At 42.0% G+C, this 26685-nt stretch overlaps 2 protein-coding genes across 6 annotated transcripts; one reads left to right on the top strand and one right to left on the bottom strand.

Annotated features, from left to right (window-relative positions):
• The first annotated feature begins 1514 nt into the window (after positions 1 to 1514).
• Positions 1515 to 10262, top strand: dao.2 (D-amino-acid oxidase, tandem duplicate 2). 5 transcript variants are annotated; one of them, XM_024438619.2, is made up of 13 exons: positions 2340 to 2798; positions 2959 to 3046; positions 3314 to 3366; positions 3724 to 3919; positions 4225 to 4339; positions 5062 to 5138; positions 5338 to 5403; positions 5832 to 5886; positions 6340 to 6444; positions 6532 to 6614; positions 6807 to 6924; positions 7139 to 7237; positions 9597 to 10262. In XM_024438619.2, the coding sequence occupies exons 4-13, from the start codon at positions 3726 to 3728 to the stop codon at positions 9720 to 9722; spliced, it is 1038 nt and encodes a 345-aa protein (XP_024294387.1). In that variant the 5' UTR covers positions 2340 to 2798; positions 2959 to 3046; positions 3314 to 3366; positions 3724 to 3725; the 3' UTR covers positions 9723 to 10262. The 5 variants fall into 5 exon arrangements, 4 of the variants coding, with proteins under 4 accessions (XP_024294386.1, XP_024294387.1, XP_042187455.1 ...); XM_024438618.2 differs by lacking the exons at positions 2340 to 2798; positions 3314 to 3366 and adding an exon at positions 1515 to 1673; XM_042331521.1 differs by lacking the exon at positions 3314 to 3366 and having other exon boundaries at positions 2342 to 2798.
• A 343-nt stretch (positions 10263 to 10605) lies between these two features.
• svopa (SV2 related protein a) lies at positions 10606 to 25909 on the bottom strand. Its single transcript, XM_024438617.2, has 16 exons — positions 25671 to 25909; positions 22049 to 22209; positions 21694 to 21779; positions 21409 to 21507; positions 21098 to 21169; positions 20631 to 20755; positions 20215 to 20278; positions 19753 to 19878; positions 19535 to 19663; positions 16670 to 16743; positions 16352 to 16428; positions 13434 to 13538; positions 13170 to 13281; positions 12752 to 12833; positions 12185 to 12274; positions 10606 to 12053 (listed from the first exon to the last, which is right to left on the bottom strand). Exons 1-16 carry the CDS (start codon positions 25703 to 25705, stop codon positions 11838 to 11840), a joined length of 1653 nt encoding a protein of 550 aa, XP_024294385.1. The 5' UTR covers positions 25706 to 25909; the 3' UTR covers positions 10606 to 11837.
• Between the last annotated feature and the right edge of the window lie 776 nt (positions 25910 to 26685).

The following is a 26685-nucleotide window of genomic DNA, read 5'->3' as shown; positions in this document are numbered from 1 at the left end:
TTGTCCTGTAGCCCATCTCAGCCTTGTGCAGGTCTACAATGTTATCCCTGATGTCCTTACACAGCTCTCTGGTCTTGGCCATTGTGGAGAGGTTGGAGTCTGTTTGATTGAGTGTGTGGACAGGTGTCTTTTATACAGGTAACGAGTTCAAACAGGTGCAGTTAATACAGGTAATGAGTGGAGAACAGGAGGGCTTCTTAAAGAAAAACTAACAGGTCTGTGAGAGACGGAATTCTCACTGGTTGGTAGGTGATCAAATACTTATGTCATGCAATAAAATGCAAATTAATTACTTAAAAATCATACAATGTGATTTTCTGGATTTTTGTTTTAAGATTCCGTCTCTCACAGTTGAAGTGTACCTATGATAAAAATTACAGACCTCTACACGCTTTGTAAGTAGGAAAACCTGCAAAATCGGCAGTGTTTCAAATACTTGTTCTCCCCACTGTACGTCTCGTGTCTGAGCCGTTGAATTGCGACTACACTGTCTCTGCACTGATGTTTTGCCTGTTTGATTGCCTTACGGGAGGAATAACCACACTGTTTGTATTTGGCCATATTCCCAGTCACCTTGCCATGGTTAAATGTGGTGGTTCACGCTTTCAGTTTTTCGCGAATGATGCCATCTATCCAGTTTCTGGTTTGGGTAGGTTTTAAGTCACAGTGGGGACATCTCCTTTACACTTCCTGATGAACTCAGTCACCGCATCTGTGTATTTGTCAATGTTATTCTCAGAGGCTACCTGGAACATATACCAGTCCGCGTGATCAAAACAATCTTGAAGCATGGATTCTGATAGGTCAGACCAGCATTGATTAGACCTTAGCATGGGTACTTCCTGTTTGTGTTTCTGCCTATAGGAAGGAAGGAGCAAAATGGAGTCGTGATCAGAATTGCTGAAGAGAGGGGACGGGGGAGGGCCTTGTAGGTATTTCAAAAAGTTGAGTAGCAGTGACCATGTTTTACCAGCGCGAATACTACAGTCAATGTGTTGGCAGAACCTCGGTAGCTTTTTCCTCAAATTGACTTTGTTAAAATCCCCAGCAACAAAAAAATGCGGCCTCAGGATGTGTGGTTTCCAGTTTGCATAAAGTCCAATGTAGTTCTTTGAGGGCCGTCGTGGTATTGGCTTGAGGGGGAATATACATGTTTGTTACTATAACCGAAGAGAATTCTCTTGGGACCTAATTTGTTGGGCATTTGATTGTGAGGTATTTTAGGTCAGGGGAACAAAAGGACTTGGGTTTCTGTATGTTATCACAGTCACACCATGAGTGGTTAATCATGAAACATACACCCCCGCCTTTCCCGGAGAGTTCTTTATTCCTGTCTGCGCGATGTACTGAGAACCCAGATGGCTGGGGACAGTGTATCACGAGAGAGCCATGTTTCCGTGAAACAGAGTATGTTAAAAGCCCTGATATTTCTGGAAGGAGCTCCTCGCCCTGAGCTTGTCTACTTCATTATCCAGAGACTGAACATTAGCGAGTAATATTCTCTGAAGTGTGAGATGGTGTGCACGCCTCCTGAGTTGGACTGGAAGTCCACTCCGAAAACCTCTTCTCCGCTGGCAGTAATTTGGAGCAACCTCGGGAATCATTTCAATTGCCCTGGGGGGTACGAACAAAGGATACAATTCAGGAAAGTCGTTTTCCTAGTCGCAATGCTAGTGAGTTACCGTTGCTCTGATATCCAAAATTTGTTTACGGCTGAATGTAATAACACTAAAATAATTCTGGTCTAATAATGTAAGAAATAACCCCAAAAAAACGAAACACTGCAGAGTTGAGTAGGAGCTAGAAGCAGAGCTGCCATTTGTTAGTGCCATCTTATGGATTGTGCTCCCAGGGTACACTAAATTAGAAGGGTTGTAGCCAAGAGGTGAGGAGCAGCTGTAAAGCCTCCAGGGAGAGGTGCGAACAGGTATAGAAAAAACACACATAGTTGACAAAGCTACAAAAGAGCTAAATTAGCTTTTTTCCCTACCCTTGCTCCGCTTGTTAGATATTATGCACATTGATATCTTGATAGCAAATGTCCTTGCCATTTGATTTATCATAGTTGTATGCTAACATGAATGATCAGACCGAAACAGAGAAGTGAAAGTGATCGGGTGAAATTACGAAGTGCTGGAAAAGATAAATACAGCTTTACTCTATCCAATCAGAGCAGCAGGATCAACGAACAGCCCGCCCTTCTCTTACAGACAGGCAAATTAGCCAGTTGAATTATTTAGACCATATAGCGCCTCAGTTGACCGATTGACATGAAAAAGATGCGTGCTGGCACCCGTAAATTACTTTTTTTCCAATCACGGATAATTACAAAAAAATACTGGGATCATAATTATATACAGAAAATTGCCCATATCCCTTATGATATTAGTTTTGTCCAACTACTCGGCACACTTCTAGTTAAGACGGCATCTCATGGAGACATAACTGCACAGTTTGAGCTACCACTTTCACTTTAACCCACGGAAAGGTTTTGCTATGCTATATTACAGCCATTGAATCTGTCTTTGAGCTTTAAGGGACGTTAATGGCAAGCTCTGTCAACGACATTATGTTATTATATTTTTCAATCTTGAAATACAAGGGCAAACGTGATTAATCAGTGACTGAAATTTCGCGTACGTGATATTCCCTTCCGGACTTGGAGAGCGCTCAAAGCGTTGTAGAACGCCTCTCTGAATAACGGGCCGTGGTTTTGGCTTAACTGCTTTGGGAAAAAGAAAGACGCGTAAAAATGGCTCAACATTCGCCTCTCTCCCCTACAGGCCTTATGGGTTCAAGTACGGTGAACGTTTTAAATGTTACCTAGTAGAAGTAGATGTCATTTTTGTAATTCTATTAGTTTTAACAAAATATTTTTCTACAGTGCATTATTCATTGCCGGGCAAGGCTAATAGAGTGGGATATATTTTCATATTCAAGCCTTTATCTGTCACGTAGACCCAAGTCGACTTCTGTACCTTGGATCGACCATGTGACGCTATATTTGGAGGCGGATTGTCAGCTCGAGGACAAGGCAATTTAGAAGGTAAATCCAGTTTTCCTGCTGTCTCCATTTTATAATGATTTCTAGTTTACTTTGACATTTCTTGAATTATTTGTTCACCTTCTTTTCTTACATTCTGCATCCAACCAATCGCCATTTCGAGAATGTTTCATTTTCAAAGTTGCAGCAAAGCCATCGAATATCGAGCAAAACAGATACTTTCACACTGTTTTAACCTGCAAGAAGCATACTTATACCAATCTCTACAGGCTATATTGCTACTTTGTCAGTTTCCAATGTTGTTTTCAGAAGGATTTGTCAAAGTGTGGACACGTGCAGGCTTTACTTTTTTTTTTAACTAGGTAAGTAAATTAAGAACAAATTCTTATTTACTTTGACGGCCTACCGGGGAACAGTGGGTTAGCTGCCTTGTTCAGGGGCAGAACGACAGCTTTCTACCTTGTCAGCTCGGGGTTGTTTTGATATATATTTATATTCTGTTTTTTTTTCACAATTTCAGGCTACTTCATACAGTTAGATGGTCAGAGGGTCAGGTACACTCAAGGACATGTAAATGTTTGTTAAAAGTTATATGGAATGGTAGCAGATTCTGAGCATAACCAAGGTCACAAAGAATGGATGCAAATCAGAAACAAAAATAAGTAATAATAACAACAGAAGTAGCAACAACAGTAAACTGTTGTGTTTGTTATTTCCAGACATGCGTGTGGCAGTGATCGGAGCTGGGGTCAGTGGCCTGTCCACAGCTCAAAGCATCTATGAGCAGTACCACTCCATAGTCAGTCCACTGACCATTGAGGTGTATGCGGACTGCTTCACCCCACTGACCACCAGCGATGGGGCTGCAGGATTCTGGCAGCCATACCTCTACGACAAGGGCAATGTCCAGGAGACGTGAGAGGGTTTTCTGCTTGGCTCTATGAATACCAGTGGAGGCTGCTGAGGGGAGCGGCTCATAATAATGGCCGGAATGGAGCAAATGGAATGGCATCAAACATTTGGAAACCATCTGTTTGATATATTTGATACCATTCCACTGATACCGCTCCAGTCATTACCACAAGCCTATTTTCCCCAGTTAAGGTGCCACCAACCTCCTGTGATGAGTACATTGTGTGCACGCCTGTAGTCATTGAATCAATAGAATGTTTTATAAGTGAATGCTTACACTGTATCATTCTCTATGTGTTATTTTGCAGTAAATGGTGTAAGGAGACGTTTGACTACCTGTTGAGCTTCCTGAGCTCCCCGGACTCTATCAAAATGGGGATTTTCCTCCAGTCTGGCTACAACCTTTGCAGTGAGCCTGCACCAGTGAGTATTAGTGTATCTTCAGCTAAACATCATGACATAGATTCACCCTCAGATAACAGTTAACTGACCCATACTTCATCACTCACATGGAGGCAAGGCCTAGCAGTTAAACATTTCAAGATTTTTATTTAACTAGGCTAGTCAGTTAAGAAAAAAATTGTATTTACAATGACGGCCTACCCCGGCCAAACCCGGACGACATTGGGCCAATTGTGCACCGCCCTATTGGACTCCCAGTCACACCCGGATGTGATGCAGCCTGGATTCAAACCAGGGACTGTAGTGAAGCCTCTTGCACTGAGATGCAGTGCCTTAGACTGCTGCGCCACTCAGGAGCCCAGTTGTTATAAAGTCTATCTACTTCTGTATAAGCCTTTTGCTGAAGTAGATGAACTTGAGCCCAAGTTCCTGTTCCACCATCTGTGTTATTACAGTGTAGCAATGGTCTATCGTAGCAGTTGCTTCACTAAGTTTACAATGTTTGTATTTTCTGAATAGTCTGAATACACTAAGCCCATCTCAATAGTCTACTCTTCAGCATTACAAAGACAGGTCCATGACATAATTAGAAGACATGGCCACTGAGACCACACTATGCTTTCTCTGTCACAAGGCTAAAGGATTAATGAAGCCTCTGCATTACAACCGCAAACCAGCACAGGCGTGGAAGGTCATGAAAATAATTAGTAACTAATAACTATATTCACTCTCTTTTATTGCAGGATCCCTCTTTTAAAGATAGTGTGCTGGGCTTCAGACGGCTTACTAAACGAGAGCTGGCGTTGTTTCCTGCATACTGGTACTTTGTTTGGACATTTGCTATGTTTTTGTTGCATTAGTCCCGTTGGCTGTTGTCATATGTCGACAGGAGTCATGCAACCCTCTACGGCTGATGACTTTAGAATGAATCTGGTCATGCAGCATGTGCCCCTATCAGTTGTCATTGTTTTTGACCCTCACCGTCATTCTCCCCTTGTTTATGTCGGGGGGCCTTTTAGCTATGGGTGGTTCAACACTGCTCTCATGGTGGAGGGGAAAAGTTACTTGCCTTGGCTGATGGACTGGTGAGTGATTTACTTACCTTATCTGTGATATCCAAAAAAGTGTTGATAGTTCACACACACAAGGCCATATGATCAAGCATTTCCATTTCGTAAGTTAACCATCTATATTTTTACATAAATCTATGACCAGTTTAGTTCATTAAAAAATATACAATTTTAAAGCAGTTAGAATTTTTACAAATGGTCAAACCAGTTGTTTGAGAATAACTTTATATTGGCACAGCTGTGGGATAAGCTGGGTTTTATATAGTGGGAAGGGGAAGCAAAAGATAATGTGTTATTTATTTCTTATGGTGGTTTTATCATCTCTCAAGATCAATATTATGTTTTAGCACCCAACCTAACATCATATAAATATGTGCAATTTGGCTTCCCTAAATTACTTCTTTTTCTATATACCTTTATATACCTTTATGTGATGTTTCTAGGTTACAGAAGCGAGGTGTGACATTTTACCAGAGGAAGATAGAGTCCTTCAAAGTGGTGAGAGTTCTAAATGAATATAATGAACAGTGCAGAATGTTCTAAGACTCCCACCTCACAAGGAGTATGAAGATAGAAGGTGCTGTATTTTCTGAGGACCTCATTCTGTCCTTGGCCTCTTTTGTCCTGATGACAGTAATTTTACTATGCTTATTTAATTTCCATCTAATCTAGGCATGTGTTTTCCTTACCCAACTGGAGTGTCTTACACAGTACAGTGCATTCATGCTCAGAGTGCAGCTCAACCATATTAGTTTTACTCAGTGTTTAATTTTGAGAAATATCTTGAAAGTATTCATATCCAATATCCAGTCATTAATATCCTACAAACCACCCCAGAGAGAGGGAGAGCTTTGGCTTTCATAAACCCCTGTTCATGAATATCAGCCGTGTTTATTTATTTTAATTCAACCTCCCAACTTTTCTTCCTGCCGTCTTGTCTGTTGAGTTCAGCTTGCGGAGAGTGGGGCAGACGTCATCATCAACTGCACAGGAGTGAGGTCAGGGGATCTCCAGCCTGACCCTGACCTCACACCAGGCCGTGGGCAGATACTGAAGGTCAGAGTGCAAAGGTTGAAAGGTGAGTTTGGTAATTACAATGAGGACATGGCTGATTATGTTACTCTTAATCTGTCTGTGTTTCAGGTGGATGCTCCATGGCTTAAGCATTGGATCCTCACCCACAATTTCACTGCTGGAACCTACAATTCACCGTACATTATACCAGGGTGAAGTGGATAAAATATCAGAAATTCCACCTACTGCATGTGTCAATGAAGCAGTTATTACACATTTTTCAAGTTGTTGCATATAATTACAGAATCAAAGTATACGTTTGTCTAAGTATTCAGCTCCTTGTTTTTTATTTATTTTGGAATACAGTGAATTGAAGACCAATAACTTCTGCCCTGTCTCTGTAGGAGTCGTTCAGTGGTTGTTGGTGGGTGTTTCCAGCTGGGGAACTGGAGTGAGCAGAACAACTCTGAGGACCACAAGGAGATATGGGAGGGGGCCTGCCAGCTGGAGCCCAGCCTCAAGGTCAGAGGTCACAGACCTTTGAAAAGATCCCTAGTCTGACAGACATTGAATAGAGGGGTTATCACAGCACCTATGTTTAAATGGCTCAGCCATCAAACCAAATCAATGCTTCTCATCCAGTAGACAGAATACAAGTACAGATACAGTATAACTACATTAGCTAGCTCTTCCCTGTCTGTTTATTCATATGGCTCACCTCCCCCTGACTCCTCAGCATGCCCGGATAGTGGAGGACTGGTCAGGGCTCAGGCCTGTTCGTAGTAAAGTCCGACTGGAGAGGGAGACCATGCAGTCTGGACCAACCACATTTGAGGTGAGTCACCAAGAATAGACTGGTTACTACTTCTTCAGTAACCAATATGTATTGTTTGGCTATTAGTGTTTGTCACCCTTTAGGCTCCAGATTGCAGAAATTTGCTTCCTGCAACACTAACTCTGGGACACTGTAAAGTCCATGGAGAATAAGAACACCTCCTCCCAGCTGCCCACTGCACTGAAGATAGGAAACACTGTCACCACTGATAAATCCACCATAATTGAGAATTTCAAAAAGCATTTTTCTACGGCTGGCAATGCTTTCCACCTGGCTACTCCTACCCCGGTCAACAGCACTGCACTCCCCACAGCAACTCGCCCAAGACTTCCCCATTTCTCCTTCTCCCAAATCCGTTCAGCTGATGTTCTGAAAGAGCTGCAAAATCTGGACCCCTACAAATCAGCCGGGCTAGACAATCTGGACCCTTTCTTTCTAAAATTATCTGCCGAAATTGTTGCCACCCCTATTACTAGCCTGTTCAACCTCTCTTTCGTGTCGTCTGAGATTCCCAAAGATTGGAAAGCAGCTGCGGTCATCCCCCTCTTCAAAGGGGGAGACATTCTAGACCCAAATCGCTACAGACCTATATCTATCCTACCATGCCTTTCTAAGGTCTTCAAAAGCCAAGTCAACAAACAGATTACCGACCATTTCGAATCTCACCATACCTTCTCTGCTATACAATCTGGTTTCAGAGCTGGTCATGGGTGCACCTCAGCCACGCTCAAGGTCCTAAATGATATCTTAACCGCCATCGAAAAGAAACATTACTGTGCAGCCGTATTCATTGATCTGGCCAAGGCTTTCGGCTCTGTCAATCACCACATCCTCATCGGCAGACTCGACAGCCTTGGTTTCTCAAATGATTGCCTCGCCTGGTTCACCAACTACTTCTCTGATAGAGTTCAGTGTGTCAAATCGGAGGGTCTGCTGTCCGGACCTCTGGCAGTCTCTATGGGGGTGCCACAGGGTTCAATTCTTGGACCGACTCTCTTCTCTGTATACATCAATGAGGTCGCTCTTGCTGCTGGTGAGTCTCTGATCCACTTCTACGCAGACGACACCATTCTGTATACTTCTGGCCCTTCTTTGGACACTGTGTTAACAACCCTCCAGGCAAGCTTCAATGCCATACAACTCTCCTTCCGTGGCCTCCAATTGCTCTTAAATACAAGTAAAACTAAATGCATGCTCTTCAACCGATCGCTACCTGCACCTGCCCGCCTGTCCAACATCACTACTCTGGACGGCTCTGACTTAGAATACGTGGACAACTACAAATACTTAGGTGTCTGGTTAGACTGTAAACTCTCCTTCCAGACCCATATCAAACATCTCCAATCCAAAGTTAAATCTAGAATTGGCTTCCTATTTTGCAACAAAGCATCCTTTACTCATGCTGCCAAACATACCCTTGTAAAACTGACCATCCTACCAATCCTCGACTTTGGCGATGTCATTTACAAAATAGCCTCCAATACCCTACTCAACAAATTGGATGCAGTCTATCACAGTGCAATCTGTTTTGTCACCAAAGCCCCATATACTACCCACCATTGCGACCTGTACGCTCTCGTTGGCTGGCCCTCGCTTCATACTCGTCGCCAAACCCACTGGCTCCATGTCATCTACAAGACCCTGCTAGGTAAAGTCCCCCCTTATCTCAGCTCGCTGGTCACCATAGCATCTCCCACCTGTAGCACACGCTCCAGCAGGTATATTTCTCTAGTCACCCCCAAAACCAATTCTTTCTTTGGCCGCCTCTCCTTCCAGTTCTCTGCTGCCAATGACTGGAACGAACTACAAAAATCTCTGAAACTGGAAACACTTATCTCCCTCACTAGCTTTAAGCACCAACTGTCAGAGCAGCTCACAGATTACTGCACCTGTACATAGCCCACCTATAATTTAGCCCAAACAACTACCTCTTTCCCTACTGTATTTAATTTATTTATTTATTTTGCTCCTTTGCACCCCATTATTTTTATTTCTACTTTGCACATTCTTCCATTGCAAATCTACCATTCCAGTGTTTTACTTGCTATATTGTATTTACTTTGCCACCATGGCCATTTTTTGCCTTTACCTCCCTTATCTCACCTCATTTGCTCACATCATATATAGACTTGTTTATACTGTATTATTGACTGTATGTTTGTTTTACTCCATGTGTAACTCTGTGTCGTTGTATGTGTCGAACTACTTTGCTTTATCTTGGCCAGGTCGCAATTGTAAATGAGAACTTGTTCTCAACTTGCCTACCTGGTTAAATAAAGGTGAAATAAATAAATTAAATAAAAAGGCTCCAGATTATAAGTACATAGACATAACACTGATATTAATGTGCTGTTTTCAGGTGATCCACAACTATGGCCATGGAGGGTTCGGATTGACCATCCACCGAGGCTGTGCACAGGAGGCAGCTCGGCTCTTGGGGGAGATATTGGAGCTGAAGGGCTGGGAGCCCAGGTCTCGTTTGTGAACTAGTGGTTTATTACCTAAACAGCAGTGGCATCAGTATCTCTCACATGTCTGTATGGGACCATTTTAACATCAGAATGGTTTGCGAAGAAACCCGCATAGGAAACTCCTGGGGCCTTCAGACAACAGTGAGGGTTCATTCGTATTTGCAAGAGAACAACTCAAAATCAGAGTTTAGGTAGTGGAGTACCTGATTAACCCAAAACCAGCTAACTTGGAACACAAAGACTACCAGTCAGCCTTAAAATGGTTTCATGCCAGTCATCAGGATTGCTTTTATTGAATGACAATTTCCATTGTTGTGTAGTCATAACTATTAGCTAATCGATTGAAATCTATTTTGAAAAGTAAAGTTTTTATATTGTAGTTGAAGAGATGCTAATCTATAACATATTGAACCAATACATTTTTTTCCAAAAGTGTGATAAGCAAATCTTACAAATGTGACATAAAAATAGGAGTGCAATATCAAACAAAAATGTTAAGATATCATGAGTTTTAAAACTTATGAAGTGAAGAAATAAATACTTCCACAATCCAACATTCTGCTTTTTTGAAACTTAATTTATTGTTGTATCATACACATTTACATCCAGTGTACTGAGAAGAATGTGCACAGACATTTTTAATGTGGTACTAAATTGCAATGGCAGGCATGTAGGAAACAGCTTTTAGGACAAGTCCAGGGTTCACTACCATTTTCAACAACAACTTGTTTCATGTGTTACTTTTACAAGGGGACAAAGACCATCCCCGCACCACCTCACCAACAAACAACAACCAAACCAGGTATTGGTATAGTATATACAGAGATGACTTTTGTCCAGTAAGCAAAAGCTGTGCCACTCCGATAAATTGTTGTATGAAGGTTTGTGTGTGTGTGTTTGTATTATCAGTATTGTTGAGTGTTCTGTGTTTAATATGTGAATTCAGGTTAACATGATGTTTAGCATTCACAGCCAGCCATTGAGGTGTACCCTGAAAAACCATGTGATTATGTTTGCTTTGAATCATTTCACTCATGTGGAGTAAATACTACTGTACCAGACTGACAACTCTGGGTTTAAGAGGTGAAAGTATAGTACGGTTCAAAGATTTCAGTAGCACTTCAGTTTCATGACATATAAAGCCTTCAACATGCACATATAAGCATTGTAACACCTGGCATGAACTTTCATCTGTACCCATCTGCAATTTCCCTAATTTACATAAACAATGTTCACTGTGCGACAACAGTACGATCCCGTTCAAGTCAGACTACAATATGAGTGCTAATAAATGCTTATACCAGCTGCACAGAGAGACTTAACGTCGTCATTATGATTGCCTCACTTATACGTTTCTAAACTGAAGTGTAACTGAGATTAGTGACCCCACACCTCGAAGTGCCTCATGTCAGTTTACAGCAGGGTGATTACAGTGGCTGATGGTTACCGTGGTGATGGGGACGTGCAGACAACCCAAGATGTACAGATTTGATTATGTTGAGTGAGTAATTACAGTAACATTAGATAGCAATTCGTTACATGTCATTGTTTTCATTCTAGCTTTGCACAAGATAATGGACTTTTTGGGATGTTTCAAAGCAGCTGCCCTTTCATTAGGCAAAAGTCCTCCATTTGTCCCTCATCCAAAAACAAGTAGTAGGACCTGAGTATGATCTCTTAGAGGAAACGGGTTTAATAGAAACAATGCAGCAAATCAACGTCCTCTATCACACTCTTCTACCATCGCTCTCGCTGTTCTTCTCTCACAATATGACTGTAAAATTCAAATACTGAGCTGGAAGAATGGCAATCCCACCCGAATGTTTTTTCTCCCTGCCACCATCCAGTGCAACTTTGAATACTCCATTGAGCTCTGTCTCACTCAGAGTGCGGTTATCGTACATTAGCAAAAATCATGGTAGTGGTCGAAGATTCAAATCGGAGAGAAATGTTTTTGAATAACATTTTGCTGGCAGGCTCTCTCTCAAGCCACTGTGGTGCCTATATACAAACCAGTAATGACACATTTGAGTTGAGAATGGACAAGGGCTTCTTGCCTAGCTTCCTTCTCCTTCATTGCCCCTCTTTTCCACTCCAGCCTCCATCCTCCACCACCTTCTTGCCTGTGTTCAGTCCTCCTGGGACCCAGAGTCAGAGTGTGGGATGCCCCCAGAGCTGTTGCCATGGGCCCGGCCCATCATCTCCTGGCCCCACTCGCGGTGGCTGGACTCCTGGAGGCCCCGGCCAGTGGTCTCAATGGGCAGAGCACATGAGGCGATGGCAGCCAGCATACAACAGATGCTATACACTGACAGAGTCAGGTACACAGAAGACTCCAACATCACCTGCAGGAAAGAGAGGAGGAATGCAGTATGAGTGTCTCTCTGTGAAGACTTGACTGTCTTTCAGTACACATTAAGTATAAAGCAAATATACCTTATATTGGTTGTGGTAACCTTTAAAAACGTTTTTTTACCTGTGCAACAAAGGGTGTGATGAGGGCTCCCACTCTGGCCATTCCACTACTAGTGCCCAGACCTAACGCTCTGGTTGCTGTTGGATATACCTATGGAGTCAGGAGAACACCATAGGAATACATCACTCATAAACATTCAGGACAGACACTTCAAGTGGTTTACGCAAAAGGGGAATGTCCATTTTACGCCTTATTTGCATTTACAGTATGGTTTAGTTTGTACCATATTGACGCTTATTAGAAACCAATGGGGAAGAAGAGTATGGAGCAAAGAACTAGTCCTTCGTTTAGTTACAAATCGATCAAAGAAATACAACTGACAGAAAGCTGACGTCTTAAATGTAGTATAATCTTGAAGCCATAAATAACCTCAAGACATAGTTATACAATAACAGAGGAAGAGGCAGAGCTACAGTGTTTGATCTGGTTATAAATCAAAGTCATGTTTGTCCACCTCCGTCGACCTGTAATCAAGGCCAAGTCACTTCAGCTTTGTTTTTAGAGTACGAGCTGACGTTCTCTAGAGTCAATAATGTAGCCATAGGGTTCCATGGCCGATCAACTCACCTCAGGGGTGTAGACATAAGCAGCCTGGAAACCTCCTGCAATGAAGGCCCTGGCGATGAATATCAATACTGTCAACCAGGTCCTGGAGCAGAGACAACAACACTGTTAATAACAACAACAACACTGTTAACAACAACACGGGTAATAACAACAACACCGTTAACAACATTGTTTATAACAATAACAGCACCGTTAACAGCAACACTGTTAATAACAAAAACAACACTTAACAACAACACTGGTAATAACAACAACACTGTTAACAACAACACTGTTAATAACAACAGCACCGTTAAATGCAACACAGTTACTGTGTTGTCAGTCGTGGATCCACCACAGTGTAATGTTTGTCATGTTAAATTTGAGAGTAGTACATTACTAACACTAGTAGTAATAACGCCGTAATGGATGGTCTTACCTCCCTACACAAGCGTAGAGTGGAACAAGGCAGAGAGAGAAGACAAAGAAGCACAGTGCCATGGTCTTCCTCCTTCCCAGCCGATCGATGGCCCACAGAGTCACCAGTAGGCCTGCCCAACATCAATACATCAACCAATCTATTCAGATATTTTTATCGATCAGAACAATTTACAACCTACTTTACTTCACAGTACACTGCTCCCCATACAGCAATTATTGTGTTTAGCAATATACTGACTGAGTTGAGGTTGAAGAAGTATACCTGGGAATTCAGACAGGGTGGTCCACAGCAGATCCTTGTAGTCGTCTGAGGTCAGGTATTTACACTCCAGGCTACACCTGGGCTCCCTCTTACTACCTTTTGACTCTAGAGGGAGACATAACACAAGAAACACGTGATGCACCAGTTATCACTACAGACATACAGAATCACAACTCCTGAAATGGCCTTGAGACTTGCACTGAGTGTACAAAACATTAGATACAATTGCTCTGGCCATGACATAGACTGGCCAGGTGAATCCAAGTGAAAGCTCTGATCCCTTATTGATCAGTGTAGATGAAGGGGAGGAGACAGGTTAAAGAATGAATGTTAAGCCTTGAGACAATTAAGACATGGATTGTGCCATTCAGAGAGTGAATGGGCAAGACAAAATATTTAAGTGCTTTTGAACGTGGCATGGTAGTAGGTGCCAGGTGCACCGGTTTGAGTGTGTCAAGAACTGCAACGCTGATGGGTTTTTCAAACTCAACAGTTTCCCGTGTGTATCAAGAATGGTCCACCACCCAAAGGACATCCAGAAAACTTGAGAACTGTGGAAAGCATTGGAGTCAATATGGGCCAGCATTCATGTGGCACACTTTCTGCACCTTGTAGAGTCCATGCCTCGATGAATTGAGGCTGTTCTGAGAGCAAACGTCATGCAACTCAATATTAGGAAGGTGTTCCTAATGTTTTGTACACTCAGTGTATACGCTAACGTGACCTTAGGTCTACGGGAGCTATTCTTGGTTAAAGCATGACACAAACAAGCATGACCCCTCCACTGGTTTCTTGGGCTCAGTGCTAGTGAATGACACTCAACCTGTCTTCATCATAAGGGAGGTTTCTGAGTCAAAGGTGAACAAGGTGATTAGCTCACTAAAGAACTCTAAAGCCAAAGATGTGTTTGGGATGGACTCTACCTTTCTTAAAAACTACAAAGAGTCACTCATTAGCCCCATTACTAAGGTCACCAACACATCTATTGGTCTCGGTGTGTTTCCAAGGGTATGGAAGTCGGCCATAATAACGGCCATCTTTAAATCAGGCGACTCTGCTAACGTGAGTAACTACAGGCCCATTACTATACTACCTGTGGTGTCAAAGGTTGTTGAAAAGTGTGTAGCAGAACAACCGATTGCCCATCTCAACAACAGCCCCTTCACATTACACTCCATGCAGTTTGGCTTCAGAGCGAAACACTGCACAGAAACGGCCAACTGCTTTCTTCTGGAAAATGTGAAGTCCAAAATGGACAAAGGGGGTGCTGTTGGGGCTGTGTTTCTGGACCTAAGGAAGGCTTTTGATACTGTTAACCATGAGATTCTCATCACAAAATTGTCTAAGTTCAACTTTTCCCCTGATGCCTTGAGATGGATGAAATCATACCTTGAAGGCAGAACTCAGTGTGTCAGAGTGAGCAATGAGCTGTCGCCCACTCGTAGCTATGATGTGGGCGTGCCCCAAGGGTCAATACTGGGGCCCCTCCTGTTCAGCCTGTACATTAATGATCTGCCTTCTGTCTGTACTGGGTCTGAAGTTCAAATGTATGCAGATGATACAGTGATATATGTGCATGCAAAGAGCAAACAACAAGCTGCACAAGAACTCACTACTGTAATGGTCCAGGTTACAAAGTGGCTCAGTGACTCGTGTCTGCATCTCAATGTGAAAAAAACTATTTGCATGTTCTTCACAAAGAGGGCAACAGATGCTACTGAGCCAGATGTCTATGTGTCAGGGGAGAAGCTCCAGGTGGTATCCGATTTTAAGTACCTTGGCATCATACTTGATTCCAACCTCTCTTTTAAAAAGCATGTGAAAAAGGTAATTCAAATAACCAAATTCAACCTAGCTAATTTCCGATTTATACAAAATTGTTTGACTACAGAGGTAGCAAAACTGTACTTCAAATCTATGATACTCCCCCACTTAACATACTGCTTGACTAGTTGGGCCCAAGCTTGCTGTACAACATTAAAACCTATTCAGTCTGTCTTCAAACAGGCTCTCAAAGTGCTTGATAGGAAGCCCAATAGCCATCATCATTGTCACATCCTTAGAAAGCATGAGCTCTTGAGTTGGGAAAATCTTGTGCAATACACCGACGCATGTCTTGTATTCAAGATCCTTAATGGCCTGGCTCCCCCTCCACACAATATTTTTGTTAAACAGAAAACCCAGACACATGGCAGCAGATCCACAAGGTCTGCCATGAGAGGTGACTGTATAGTTCCCCTAAGGAAAAGCACCTTTAGTAAATCTGCATTCTCTGTGAGAGCTTCCCATGTCTGGAATACACTGCCATCAGACACACATAACTGCACCACATATCATACTTTCACAAAATGCTTGAAGACATGGCTAAAGGTCAATCAGATTTGTGAACATGGTCCCTAGCTGTGTGTTGCTGCTCTCCATGTTGTCTGTTGTCTGTAGCTTGTGAGGTGTGGAAACCCTTTGTTGCTTTTATGAATTTTGTCTTGCTGCTTTTTGTTCTATGTTGCTCTGTCTGTATGCTACGTCTTGCTTGTCCTATGTTGCTATGTCTTGCTTGTTCTATGTTGCTATTGTCTATATTGTAATTGTTTTTAATAACCTGCCCAGGGACTGCGGTTGAAAATTAGCCGGCTGGCTAAAACCGGCACTTTTACTGAAACGTTGATTAATGTGCACTGTCCCTGTAAAAATAAAAATAAAAATAAACTCAACTCAACTCAACTCAAACATCCTGTTTTTAGTTGTCAAGATGACATGTTAATTGTATGTCGGAAATTACCTTGGCCTGTGTTGTTCTCCCATTACACTAAGAATGAACTGATTAATAAGATTGTTTGGCCTCAGCAGGTTAATGCTGTCCTTGAGAGTGTTTGTGTGAGTGTTACTGATGATGTCAGAGGAGAGGAGCAGTGACTCACCCCCACAGGCGCCCCCCTCCTGGAAGAGCTCAGTGGTGAGCAGGACCAGACCATAGTAGGCAAATGCATTAGAGAACCTGAGACAGATAAAACACAGTGCTCAGTCAATATAAGGATTCCCATAAGAAAACTGGGTTAATTAAAGATACAACTCTTATGAAGACATTTAATCAAAGTATGTAACAGAGCAGTACTAGTTATGTTTTAGTAATGTAGGAAAGTTGAAATTAGTCATCAGATGGGGTTTACTAACTTTTAATTACCTGTAATTAAAAATGAGGAAATTCAAAGTTTTTCTTTGTTAAAAGGGTTATTTACCAAATAAACCACAACAGAATTGTGGTCCAGCGAAAATGTGGTGAGAAAAGATCCTGGATCTTCCCACGGTCCTCCTGATTGAAAAACAGAAAAGCAACATGACAGATAAATAACTGAAGCAAAACAAACTACAACCATTTTAGTACACCCTATTTTCATTACATGTGACCTGCCCTGTCTGGAACTGCGAGGAGTAACAGAGTAACCTACGTTACTAGCTACCATGACAAAGACCGAAGCCGGCGGGAGTACCGTTGAGGACAATGGTGTCTCTCTATCATTGGGGAAGGATCTTTTAAACGAAACAAAAATAGTTCTAACAAACAATTGTTTCTACAACAAGAAAATAGATTCAAGTATTTTGTCCAAATACTGGTGGATTCAACTAATAAAAGAATGGACAACCTGACCAGAGGTCAGCTCAATGAATTGAAACAGGAGAACGGCAAGATGAGAGAGGACATCAGTTCTGTGTGTGAATCCATGATAACAAGGACAATCAAGGCAGAATAACATGGTTGTGGACGGAATTGCAGACTCTCCACATGAGACCTGGACCGAGCCTGAGGAGAAAGTGAGGGAAATGATCAATGAGAAATTGAATTTGGACCACAGGAAGATTGAGGTGGAGAGCGCCCAAAGGACTGGAAAACCCACCACCGGCCCAGGTGACAGGCCCAGGCCAATAGTGGTCGAGTTCCTGAGGTTCAAGGACAAAGTAGCTGTTCTGGAAAGAGCCAAGAACTTGAGAGGAACGTGTATCTTCCTCAACAAGGACTATCCTGAAGCTGTGCACCAGAAGAGGAAAGAACTTATCCCAGCCATGAAAGCTGCCAGAGCGTGTGGAGACATTGCTTACATCTGTTATGACAGGCTCATTGTCCACCCTCCTTTCTAAAAGCCTGGAAGGGATGAGAGAGCCAAGCCAATGGGTTCGTATGTTCAACCCCACAGCACACACAGACACTTAAACACTTAAATGTGTATATTTTTTATCTTGTTTGTTATTTTCCATATTATGTCTATCTTAGTTACCCAGTAATGGGCTGAAAATAGCCCATATTAATATATGTAGCCTTAGAAATAAAGTTCATGAAATCAATAACTTGCTAATATCAGATAACATTCATATATTAGCCATTTCTGAGACTTAGATAATTAATTTGATACAGCAGTAGCAATACAGGGATATAACATCTATAGAAGAGACAGAAATGCTTATGGGGGAAGTGTTGCAGTATATATTCAGACCCATATCCCTGTAATGCTTAGAGAAGATCTTACAGTGGGGCAAAAAAGTATTTAGTCAGCCACCAACTGTGCAAGTTCCCCCACTTAAAAAGATGAGAGAGGCCTGTAATTTTCATCATAGGTACACTTCAACTATGACAGACAAAATTAGAAAAAAAATCCAGAAAATCACATTGTAGGATGTTTCATGAATTTATTTGCAAATTATGGTGGAAAATAAGTATTTGGTCACCTACAAACAAGCAAGATTTCTGGCTCTCACAGACCTGTAACTTCTTCTTTAAGAGGCTCCTCTGTCCTCCACTCGTTACCTGTATTAATGGCACCTGTTTGAACTTGTTATCAGTATAAAAAAACACCTGTCCACAACCTCAAACAGTCACACTCCAAACTCCACTATGGCCAAGACCAAAGAGCTGCCAAAGGACACCAGAAACAAAATTGTAGACCTGCACCAGGCTGGGAAGACTGAATCTGCAATAGGTAAGCAGCTTGGTTTGAAGAAATCAACTGTGGGAGCAATTATTAGGAAATGGAAGACATACAAGACCACTGATAATCTCCCTCGATCTGGGGCTCCACGCAAGATCTCACCCCGTGGGGTCAAAATGATCACAAGAACGGTGAGCAAAATGTCCAGGCCCGTCGGAAGTTTGCCAGAGAGCATTTGGATGATCCAGAAGAAGATTGGGAGAATGTCATATGGTCAGATGAAACCAAAATATAACTTTTTGGTAGACAAATTTGGAGGACAAAGAATGCTGAGTTGCATCCAAAGAACACCATACCTACTGAAGCATGGGGGTGGAAACATCATGCTTTGGGGCTGTTTTTCTGGGCCAAAATACCAGCAACAGTGTGTGAAAACCTTGTGAAGACTTACAGAAAGCGTTTGACCTCTGACATTGCCAACAAAGGGTATATAACAAAGTATTGAGATAAACTTTTGTTATTGACCAGATACTTAATTTTCCACCATAATTTGCAAATAAATTCATTAAAAATCCTACAATGTGATTTTCTGGATTTTTTTTCTACTTTTGTCTGTCATAGTTGAAGTGTACCTATGATGAAGATTTACAGGCCTCTCTCATCTTTTTAATTGGGAGAACTTGCACAATTGTTGGCTGACTAAATACTTTTTTGCCCCACTGTATGTCAAGTGTTATTGAAGTGTTGTGTTTGCAGGTTCACTTGGCACATCTAAAGCCTTTTATTTTGGGGTGTTGCTAGGCCACCAAGTGCTAACAGTCAATATCTAAATAATATGTGTGAAATGCTTGATAGTGTATGTGATGTAAACAGAGAAGTCTACTTTCTTGGGGACCTGAATATTGACTGGTTCTCATCAATCTGTCCACTCAAGTGGAAGCTTCTCACTGTAACCAGTGCCTGTAATCTGGTTCAGGTAATTAATCAACATACCAGGGTGTTTACAAACACTACAGGAACAAGATCATCCACATGTATCAATCACATTTTTCTCATACTATTGAACATTGTTCTAAATCTGTATCCATACCCATTGGATGCAGTGATCACAATATAGTGGCTATATCCAGGAAATCCAAAGTTCCAAAAGCTGGGCCTAAAGCGGGGCAGGGCAGGCTATACCTGTCTTGCAGCCACAAGTTTTCCAAGGGGCATGGGGGCTCCGTTCTCCTTGGCGATGCGCTTCAGGGTGTTCAGCGCTTTCTCCTGGTTCCCTGTCAACACATCATAGCGGGCACTCTCTGGCAGCCACTGTTTCCAAAACCAAAGGGTCAGTCATTCAATAGTGTAAAAAAACAGAATTCAAGTGAATTGGTAGTAGCTGTTACTGTCATACTCACAAAAGAGAGGATAGCAAAGATGAAGAGCGGAATGGTAGAGAGGCCGAGCAGCCAGCGCCAGCCCAGAGTGGGCATCACCACGATAGCCAACAGTACCTCAAACACAGTGCCCAGCGCCCAGAATATCTGCAGGGGCACAGCAATAGGTACAGGAGAAGGTTGGCATGATGAGTTCCCTGGCACAGTGAAGCAGCTTCATTGATCCAGCGAAGAGTGTAGACCTATCCTGCTCCTGAGGGGCCACAAACCTGGCATCAAGAGGATCACTCACAAACAAGTGGATCAATGTGCACCACACCGACCTGCTAATGTCTCAAATCAATTAAGGACTTGACAGAGTTGAAAGTGGACCTCACAGGACAGCAGAGTTAGAAGGGTAGGGGAAAGGAATTGGGTTGGACAAGCTACAGACAGAAGGTAGAACTACATACAGAATATAGGATAGTTAAGGGTAAGCCATACCTCTATCAGCAAGATGCAGGTGGCTCTGGACCTCATGGGGAGAAACTCTGCATACAGTGTCACCCTGAAGGGAGAAGGACATGTGACTATTATGACACTTCTAGAATAAGATGTTTTATTTTTTATTTAGTCACATGCACAGTTGTAGTTGCAGTGTACAGTGAAATTCTCAAGCTCCAAGCTCCAACAGTGCAGGTGTGAATGAAACAATAAAATATATATGTATATATTTGTTTACAACTGTGACAATGAGAAATATGAATGTCCCTATGGGGAGCAGCCAGGGTTATGTTATCTAGCCAGTTATAAATTGCCTACTTATAACTGGGTAAATAACATAACCCAATCCTTTACTTTGAACTACTAAAGTATATACTGTAGCTATTGCTATAATGCCAGAGAGAAGGGACACGTACGACTGTGGTGCTCCTCCGATGCCAACGCCCACCAGGGCACGAAGGAAGAGTATCCAGCCATAGACGGGGGCAAAGGCGCTCAGGACACCATAGAACATGGTCCACGCCACACTCATCTTCAGACCCTGTGTACACACAGACATACACACCCACATCCACAGCTGTGAGCTCTGACACTGACAACAAAATACCCCAACTATCTCTACCACGCATCACACTGTTATGGATCTCCCCATTCCCCATCTTTTCCCAATACATTGATATAAAACTGATGTCTCACGAAAGCCTGTAAAACAAATAACTGTTGTGAAATTATTAATCAATATGGCTGTGTCTGTTCTGTTGTGAAATTATTAATCAATATAGCTGTGTCTGTCCTGTTGTGAAATTATTCATCAATATAGCTGTGTCTGTTCTGTTGTGAAAGTCATAACCTCCCCCATAATAAACCCAGTCGTTGAACTTACTGTTTTTCTGCCATACTTGTCGGATATGTTCCCCCAAATGGAAGAGCTGATCATCATTCCAATGAACACCGCCTGGATAAAAGAAACAGAGGGACTAGTTATCACTATATGTAGAGGCTTTATCTGTAATGAAAAGTGACAAGTGACACTGTAAGACTGCATTAACATCAACAGCTACTGCTATTAAACTCATCACTACAATTACTAGTCCATCCAATCACCACCAGCTTCTCAACAACTACCGTTAGCCCACCAATCTAGTCATCATTTAGTATTACTTGTAGTCAGTGTAAGAATGTGTCAGGCATTACCGAGGTGAGTAGCGCCACCCACAGACTTGGCAGCCTCCATTCACAGTGCAGCTGTGGAGCTAGGATGCTCAGAATCATCATCTCCATAGCATCAGCCATCTGAAAAACAACAGCCATAAGGACCCGTGCGGAAGGAAACAATGAAGGCACAGTGAATTTTGCTCATATACAGTACATTAAATCCACATGCACATGTTTGTAATACAGAACATACACAACATGTTATGAAACTGTTATGTTTTCCTCTCTGACCAGACTAGCCCTGTCTAATGCTTGGCTGCTCACCCAGGACAGACCAGTGAGGATGGAGAGTTTCCACTGGAACTTCCCAAAGCCAATGGCCTCCACAGCATCCTCCACCATGAAAGTGTCTGTGGAGAACAACTCAAGTAAGAAATCACATAAAATACAGATGACGACTTGCAAGTTTGGATTATAAGTTATTAAAATAAATGTGTCCAAAATGAGTAACTGTAGTCAATCTCAACATAGATAAAGCCACTTATAAAAGCCCAGTGGTCCCCAGGCAGGGAGGGGATAGGTGGAAGGAGAGAGTGGGAAGGTGGTCCATGCATATGGGAGTTGTTATGAGTTTGGTTGGGAAACTGAGAGTGGAGGCTGAGGAGGGACACAGTCATACCATCAGTTGGATTAGCAAACTCCCGAGGTACTGGTGCACCATCCTGAAGTGCCACAGACTCCATATAAGCCTGCCTCCCATCGATCTGGACCTCCTGCTCTCTGCCCCCGCCGTCATCCTCAGAGCGTGTGCTATCACCCGTGCGACGGAACTTGACCACGCTGCAAGAGAGAAAGCCAGGAAGATCAACTTTGATCAGTTGCCAGTCTACCGTAAGGAAACAGAGCTGAATGAAGCGAGAATGAGAGGCTGTTGCCTAGGTGATATAAGCTGTTCCTATGTACTCTGTGCTTTGTGACTGGGTGGTGAAATCCATCAGTGGGTGAGATGTGTCAGGGAAACGGAGGGAAGTTACGCACTGCTGTTCACAACTGAGAAACTTGTGTGACTCATAAAAATTGTGTGTAGATGGCAAATAGATTGGATTTTAGGAAAAATATGAATTCTCAAATTAAGATAATACTTAAAACACCTGTATGTTATCTGTACGTGGAGTTTATAAACTCCTCATTTTGTAAAATAACAGATTGCTGATAGAGGGTGGAACATTGTAAAAGGAACATTGAGGCAGACCTTTATTTTTTTAACCTTTATTTAACCAGGCAAGTCAATTAAGAACAAATTCTTATTTACAATGACGGTCTCGCAAGAGGCAAAAGACAGTGAATGTGTATGTGTGCGTGCAGGAATGTGAAATAACACAACATGCCTCCTTACATAAGGCAATGCAAACAAGTGACATCAGGTGACAACTAGAAACAACTACATGTCTCAACAATCTGTTCATCTATTTGTCCTTTGAACTCCTCCAGGGACAACAGGTTCTGGAGTTTCAGTTTGGCTTGGAGGGAATTCCAAGACCAAGGGGTTGAGTAATGAAATGACCTTTTCCATGCTCAATTTTTGGAACTGCTAGCATAAAACAAGATTGAGATCTGAGCTTGTATGTGCTTTCATTTCAAGCTAGAAGAGAGGATAGATAAAATGTCAGTTCTCCTAAAATGGCCTTATAAATAAGAATGTACCCGTGTTTGAGTCTGCGTTTTGCTGGTGATGTCCACCTGACAGCACTGTAGAGATCACAATGTTGAGTTAGACGTCTCTGATTGGTTTCAAAATAAAGGGCTGCATGATTCACAGAGTCAAAAGTCCAGTGTAGAGCTTGAGGAGTGCAGATACATAGTATCAACATTGTTCAACACAGAGAGAAAAGTACAACGAATCCACCATTTTCTGGGGGCAAAGGAAAAACAAGCTTTGTGACAGTAATAAAACCAAATACGCAGCTTATGTTTCTTGACAAGGTTCTCTATATGGGTGGTGAAGCTCAACTTCTCATCCACCCAAACTCCCAGATATTTGTACGTTTTGACTTGCTCTACAGAATGTCCTTCCAAAGTAGTAATTACATGGTTATCAGAGTGTTCAGTATTGGAAAATATCATGCATTTTGTTTTAGAAGAATTAAGAACAAACTTCAAATCGTACAGATTCTGTTCAATAATGTTAAAAGCTGTTTGAGATCTTTCAAAAGCCAAAGTCAAACTGCTGCCACTTGAATAGAGAACAGTGTCATCCGCATAAAAATCTACATCAGCTGTTTCAATATGTCTCCCAATGTTGTTGCTATAGATAATAAACAACAGGGGACCAAAAATGATTCCTTGAGGCACATCCGAGCACAACTCTACGGTGTATGACTTACAGCCATCTGCTTTAACACACTGGGTTTGAAGTGACCAGTAGTTCACAAACCACTTCTGAGCATGACCAGTGAACTCAATGCACTTCAAACTCTACACTGAGACAGTGTGGTCCACAGTGTCAAGCGCCTTTGACAAGTCTATGACTACAGATATAGAATGTAGCTTCTTATCCAGAGCACAGTTAATATCATTAAAAACCTTAAATGTTGACTAGGGACTCCAATACCTTTGCCAGAACAGACCATTTAGATCTGTGATTAAAGTTATTCAGTAGAGTCGGATCACCTTTTAAAAGAGGTAGGACAAATGCTGATTTCCAGAATTTGGGGATTTCATTACATTCTAGGGTGAGGTTAAAGATGCATGTTAAAGAGGGAGCAATTATGTCTGCAGCTAATTGTAGTAGACAGGCACCTAGAGCATCAGGGCCAAGGGACGTTTTGACATCAATTGCTTTCAGGACTGTATGCACCTCTGAGACAGAGAAGGGTGAGAAGGAGAACCAGTGATGTCTTAATCACTGTAATTACTACACAGATTTGCCAAGGGCAGAATAAATACAGCTGGTGGCCCAGTGAGGAGCCTAGAAATCAACATGCCTTGTTTCCTGTACTCCAGTTTCTTTCAGTTCTGTACAGAACAATCCCACATTTATCCCATATATAGATTTGGAGAATGGAAAATGGACAGATCCTGTAAACCTTTGTGTTGGTGGCTTGGCACTTTCTGCAGTAACGTTTCAATGTGGCCTAATTGCCTCAAAATTCCTCTCCTTCAACATAATAGCTTTTTAAGATATATACCGTATGTATCCTGTTAGGAAATATTATTTGGGGGTTCACGCTGGGGAGAAAGGCAGTTCTGAGCATTAGAACTCAAGGTTTGCAGCCACAGTCACTTATTACACAATTTCAGTTCTTAGTTAGATCGTTTCCAGGCCTACTGCCAAGTCACTGCTTTACTACCATAGGAACAATTAGAAAGAAAATGTTATGCTTTTATTTTATTACACATTAAAAAGGAGAGTCTCAATAGGAACTTTGTTGGAAATTGATAGTGACAGCCATGTGTGGACATCTCTGTTTGACTAGCTAAACTAAAAGCTTTACCTAAACTCACTGTACCTTCAGTGAAAAGCATGTTAATCTTTTTAACAATAAACATACATTAACATAATAGATTATCATCCACAAGAGATGACATTGTAGTATGGATATTCTAAATCGTGGTCATAATTATTGCTACTAAATATTAATAGGCAGCCCCTATACAGTAATTGGTAGGCTAAATGCGTGGCTATTGCCGAGCAGAAATATCAGGGGAATTTGTTAGTTTTAATTTTTTATTTGCTACATGTTGTGTAAAATATTATATGTTTTCCAATCCATAGTAACAAACTGGTGCAACTCATGGATGATCAAAATAAAGACATGACCAATGATGTTGTCACAGTAGTAGCTTCATATGCAGTAGGCAATGATGTGAATGAACCATTTTACAAATATGCACACTGTCACTACCAGTAAAAAATACCTTGAGATACAAGGGAAAAATAGATACAAATACTAGGCGACCTTGTTGTAGCACCCATATGAGGAGTTGGTTTATGGTTACTGTTTACCGGTCATTGATGCTTTCAAACAAAACGCACCGTCAGTTCCTCGACATGCCACATTGTATTCGCGTAGAGTGGCGTATTGCACTGTGGCTATCTCAACAGAGGAATGCAATGTTGCACACAATATTGTCAAGAGATCATTCTGTCAACCAACAGCTGCGAATAAAACGATCACGAAAATGTGTGCTAAGAAAGGCTGTGTCTGTTAGGTCGGTTTAGCAAATTAGCCCAGCCACGATCAAATTAGAAATTAAGTCTATTTTTATACATATACATATATATTGTTGAGTATACTCACGGGAGTTGTCTTAACTGGAACAAATCATCTTCCATTTTGGTGATGTTTATTGGGTTCCACAGTGAAGTGTTTCATTGCCGTTACATTGTTATCATAGCGAGACGAGATTTCAGCACCACGGGCTTGCGGAGAGCGACCCGTCCTTGTTCTCAGCGGAGAGCCAATGAGGAGCGGGATATTCACAATTTCAGCTTCCAGTGTCGTTGTCACAGTAGTGTTCCAGTCAGAGAGGACGGGTGCATGCCTCTGCCCTGGCGTTGCTGACACATACCGGATCTTACAACGCCTGGTTAGGTATTTTACGTATCAGCTAACCACATCATATGTTATAGCAATCTGTCAGTCGATGACACAGTCGAGACGTGACACGCAACCATTGGTTTATGCATGCAACGTCTGAGCAGGGGAACGCGACCGGTGTGTTCACTGCATGGTGCAACACAACTGATGTCTTAGTCTGTTTGATCGCAAATTAAGGTATTTCAAACTGATTGAAGAAAGACACAGAGTAATAACAACGAAGACCACGTTACTGCATAGGCTGTTGTGAGAAAATGCCAGAACCGCTGCCAGTGCAAGGATTTACTATGGGGATTCGATAATTTTTTCATAGTTTAAGAATCAATGAACATCTATTGACCCTCAGAACTAACCTAAACCTTTCTCTAATTAAGATGCAGATCTCTAGTACTCTACAAGCTCAGCTACTTTTGCTTAATCCTGAGTCAAAGTGCAAATAACATTAGACAGATCTTTGTCTGTAGAATTACCTTTATTCGCCATGTATATTTACACATACCCATAATTTGCCTTAGTGAGAAGGTGCTGCCAGCAATAGACAACAAACAGAATACAGACACATGTCCACATAGACATCATAAAGAGCAGTAAACATAAAACCTTGGAGTATAGGCTGATTACAGAGGGAATATATACTTTACAGAGAGGCTATATCTATATCAGCAGAGGAATGTGTGTGTGTGTGTTGGGGGGGCTGTCACAAACACACACCGCT

Source organism: Oncorhynchus tshawytscha, linkage group LG12 (assembly GCF_018296145.1).
Source record: "Oncorhynchus tshawytscha isolate Ot180627B linkage group LG12, Otsh_v2.0, whole genome shotgun sequence".
Taxonomy (NCBI): Eukaryota; Metazoa; Chordata; class Actinopteri; order Salmoniformes; family Salmonidae; genus Oncorhynchus; species Oncorhynchus tshawytscha.
The sequence above is the reverse complement of the archived record's forward strand: the minus strand, read 5'-3'. Positions and strand labels throughout refer to the sequence as shown.